Source organism: Penaeus monodon, chromosome 16, assembly GCF_015228065.2.
Source record: "Penaeus monodon isolate SGIC_2016 chromosome 16, NSTDA_Pmon_1, whole genome shotgun sequence".
Lineage (NCBI taxonomy): Eukaryota > Metazoa > Arthropoda > Malacostraca > Decapoda > Penaeidae > Penaeus > Penaeus monodon.
In genome coordinates, this window is record NC_051401.1 from 40,104,226 (window position 1) to 40,108,726 (window position 4,501).

The 4,501-nt window shown below is 36.1% G+C and overlaps 1 protein-coding gene across 1 annotated transcript; it reads left to right on the plus strand.

The window, feature by feature from the left end:
- Nucleotides 1-3,037: 3,037 nt before the first annotated feature.
- On the plus strand, nt 3,038-3,730 carry LOC119583046. Its single transcript, XM_037931559.1, has one exon. The coding sequence runs from the start codon at nt 3,038-3,040 to the stop codon at nt 3,728-3,730; it is 693 nt and encodes a 230-aa protein (XP_037787487.1).
- The last annotated feature ends 771 nt before the right edge of the window (nt 3,731-4,501 follow it).

A 4,501-nucleotide genomic window follows, 5' to 3' on the forward strand; every position in this document is an offset into this window, starting at 1 on the left:
TGAGAGCAATTGTGGCGCTTTTGGCAATGGTAATTCTTCTTTTTATCTCCGGTGAATCATCATATGTATTAGTTAAAACAGCTCCAAGATTGAACTCTTTCACATTTTCCACAATCATTCCATTGATTGTAACATGTTCATCATTGTTCATTGCCGGTTATCTTTGAATCTTCATGATCTTAGTTTTCTTGGCATTAAGAAATAAGCCAGCCTTTTCGCTTGCTTCTCTAACTTTATCTAGTAGTTGTTTGTAGTTCAGTGATACTGCTGGCAATCAAAACTATATCATCGGCGTACCTCAGATTTGATATTTTGTATCCTCCAACATCACAGTTCCTTCAAAATTCTCTAGAGCACCTCTCATAATTGTTTCAGAATATATATTAAAGAGGTGCGGAGACAGAATGCAACCCTGTCGTACTCCTTGTTTGACCTCGAACCATTCTGTTAACCCATAAGTGGTTCTTACAGCTGCTTGTTGTTGGTCATACAAGGCTTTTATTAATTGGATGATGTGTTTTGGAAACTTCATATCGTACATGTTATTCCAGAGGATATCGTGATCAACAGTATCAAAGCTTTCACATAATCGATGAAACACAGGTAAGGTCTTTTTGATGTTCTCTGTTTTTCTCTATGATCAATTTTAAATTTAAAATCTGGTTTCTGGTACCTTTTCCAGGACGAAAACCTGCTTGTTCGTCTGCAATTTCCTCTCTTAACTTCAACTTCATTCTTTCAGCAATAATTTTCAACAAAATTTTGCTGCTGTGACTTATTAAGGCAATTGTCCTATTATTGTTGCATTGGAGTGCGTCACCTTTTTTAGGTATGGGAGTAAGACCAATTTCACCCAGTCCTGGGACTAAGGCCATTTTCTTTCATTCCATATTTTTGTACAGAGTTTGTAGAAGAGTATTCAACACTTTCGCCAGCATTCTTAATTAGTTCTGCTGTTATTTCATCTATTCCGGGGCTCTTGTTATTCTTTACTTCTTTATGGCTTTTTAAACTTTCGTCCAGCAGTGGCGGTGGTTCATCCTCGCTGTCATTGAGTCTAATTAATGTTGTTGTTAGATTTTTATTCTTTTTGTATAAGTTTGGAACAATATTGATTCCATCTATCTTTGACTTCTTTCCATCACATAAAACAAGTCCATCTTCAGTTTTGATAGTGTCCATTGTAGGTTTAAATTTTTCGTGTGATGTTTCGTACTCCTTGGTAGAGTTCTTTAGTTGTCTTATTGATAGAACAGTTTTCAATTCTCTGGCAATGTTCATTTAAATATTTTTCCTTATCTTGTCGCAATCTTTGAATTTTTGTATTTTGTTTTTTGTAAATTACTTTTTCAACTGGATTATTGATACCTTTTTATTTTAGGCATCTTCTTGTTTCAATTTCACTTAGAGTTTTTTCAGATATCCAGGGGGAATTTGTCTTTTTCTTTTTGGTGATAGTTTCTTAAGCAGTGCTCAGCAAGAGTTCTTTTCCTTCTTCCCACAACTCATTTGGTGTTTTATCATCTTCACATTGATTGAGTATTTCAAATTTGTTTGACACTGCAATTCTGTAATTGTTATCAAGAGTTTTGTAGTCGAGCTTTAGAGGTGGTGTTGGACGCTCCATCTTTTTGAGTCTTATTTTAAAGTCGATAGTTAGTATGTCACTGTTGCAGTCGGCACCAGGTCTTGTTTTGGAATTTTTTATGCAACTCTTCCATTTTTGGTTCAGCACAATGTAGTCAATTTGGTTGCGTGTTCTTTTGTCTGGTGAAAACCACGTGTAAAGTGTCTTGGTGGTGTTGGAACAATGTATTGGCTATAACTAAATTATTTGTACTACAGAATTCAATAAAATCTTTACCTCTTTCATTTATATCTCCAAGCCGAATTTTCCACAGGTGTCATTTTTTAGATTATTTTTTCCTACTTTGGCGTTGAGTCTCCCATGATATTTTTACATCTCTGTTAGGGATTGTGTCTAAAGTATCTTGGAGAGAGTTATAAAAAAATCATTTCTTCATCACTTGCAATATTGGTTGGTGCGTAGCTTGTATGATACTAATATTATGAGGTTTTGCTTGTATTCTGACTTTTAAAATGCGATCATTTATTGGGCTGTACCCAATTAGTGCATTTGCGTTTTTTTCGTGAGAATCATAGCAACTCCGTGACTATATTTCCTAATATATATATATATAATATATATATATATATATATATATATATATATATTATATATATATATGTCTATATATATATATATATATATATATATATATATATATATATATATTCATATATTTATATATGTGCACACACACACACACACACACACACACACACACACACACACACACACACACACACACACATATATATATATATATATATATATATATATATATATATATATATATATATATATATATATATATATATATATATATATATATGCATATATGTGTGTGTGTGTGTGTGTGTGTGTGTGTGTGTGTGTGTGTGTGTGTGTGTGTGTGTGTGTGTGTGTGTGTATGTACATATATATGTATATATGTATATATGTGTATATATATGTATGTATATACCGCCTCATGAACGGGGGCAGCCAAAGAAGCTAGGTCAACATTTGCGAACTGGGACATTAAATGTTGGGTCCATGACAGGAAGAGGCCGGGTTTCTGGCAGATAGTATGAAAACTAGGAAAGTGGACGTGCTATGTGTGCAGGAAACACGATGGAAGGGGAACAAGGCGAAAGAATTAGGTGAAGGGTACAAGTTGATAAATGGAGGAGCAAACGGAGAAGGAAGAAATGGAATTGGAATTATTTTATCGTGTGACATGAAAGATTTAGTAACGGAAGTGAACAGAAAGAGTGACAGCATCATGTGGATACGATTAGCCCTTGAAGATTTCTCGATGAATATGCACCACAAGCAGGAGGCATAGATGAAGAAAAAGAACAGTTCTGGGCGGCACTACAAGAAGAACTGGAAAAGGTTGATGAAAGTGAAAGGTGCATAATTGGAGGATAAATGAATGACCATGTTGGTAGCGGCAATGATGCCATCAGTCGCATACACGGAGGAAATGCTTATGGAAATGGTGATGAGGACGGAGAGAAGGTAACTGACCTAGCTTTATCCTTTAATATGGTAATAGGAAATACCCTATTCCGTAAGAGAAATGAACACCTTATTACTTACAAAAGTGGTGATAGAGCAAGTCAAATTGACTTAATTTTATATCGAAGGAGAAACATTGGGGAGATTAAACATTGTAAAGTGATAATAGAGCTGAGCCACGATATGGTAGATGTGAACACCTGGTGGAATGATGCAAGCAGTATTATATTAAGAGCTGGAAAGGAAATCCTGGGAAAAAAGGAAATTTGGTGGCTTAATGAAGAAGTACAAGAGCAAGGGCGTGCTAAGAAGAAAGCCAAGAAAAAATGGGAAGAAAGTAAACTAGATGAAGACAGAGCAGCATATCAACGATGTTGCAAGGAAGCCAAGAAAGCAGTTGCCATTGCAAAATCAGAAGCATACGACCATATGTATGAAAAATTAGACACTAAAGAAGGACAGGCGAAGATATCGGCTAAGAGTAAAAATAATAGGACGAAATATTTAACACACGTACGGCAGATGAAGGACGAACGTGGAAGTATGCTGAGAAAGAGATATATTGATAAGATAGAAGCAGCATCTTCAAAAGCTGCTAAATGAAGAAAATGATAGATATTTGAGGAGATGGAGAGCCGAATGCTCAAGAAGGAGCTGAAATAACTAGAGAAGGGGTGAATGCTGCACTAAAGAAGATAAAGAACGGAAAAGCTACGGGACCCGATGACGTACCAGTGGAAGTATGGAAAGCTTTGGGAGAAGGAGTTGACATCTTGCATGGACTGATGAAAGAGATAATGGAAAGGGAAGCAATACCAAAAAAGTGGAGAGAAAGTACTTTGATGCCAATCTTCAAAGAGAAAGGAGATATTCAGAGTTGTGAGAACTATCGGGGTATTAAGCTGATGCCTCATACTTTGAAACTACTGGAAAGGATTGTGGCCGATAGCAACTTGGTTTTATGAAAGGGGTCGGAACAGTTGACGGTATCTTTTCGCTCAGGCAAACCATGGAGAAAGACCAGGAGAAGCAAATAGTGCTGCATATGGTCTTCATCGACTTAGAAAAAGCTTATGACCGAGTACTACGCCAAGAAGTCTGGAGAAGGATACGAGAGTGAGGAGTACCAGAAAAATATATAAGAATGATCGAGGAATGTTACAAGGACGTGAGCACAGTGGGCATGACAGAACACTTTGAAGTAAAGATCGGCTTGCACCAGGGATCGGCACTTAGCCCACTGCTGTTCAGTAGTTTTGGTGTCATCACGGAAAATGTAAGAGAAAACACCATTGTATTGCCCTGATGATATTGTACAGTGCAAAAATGAAGAGTGCTAAAAAGTAACTAAAGAATAAAATTTTTTTAAAACAA

Coding starts and splice junctions, on each gene's coding strand:
- LOC119583046 (XM_037931559.1), top strand. CDS start 3,038: ATGAATGACCATGTTGGTAGCGGCAATGATGCCATCAGTCGCATACAC.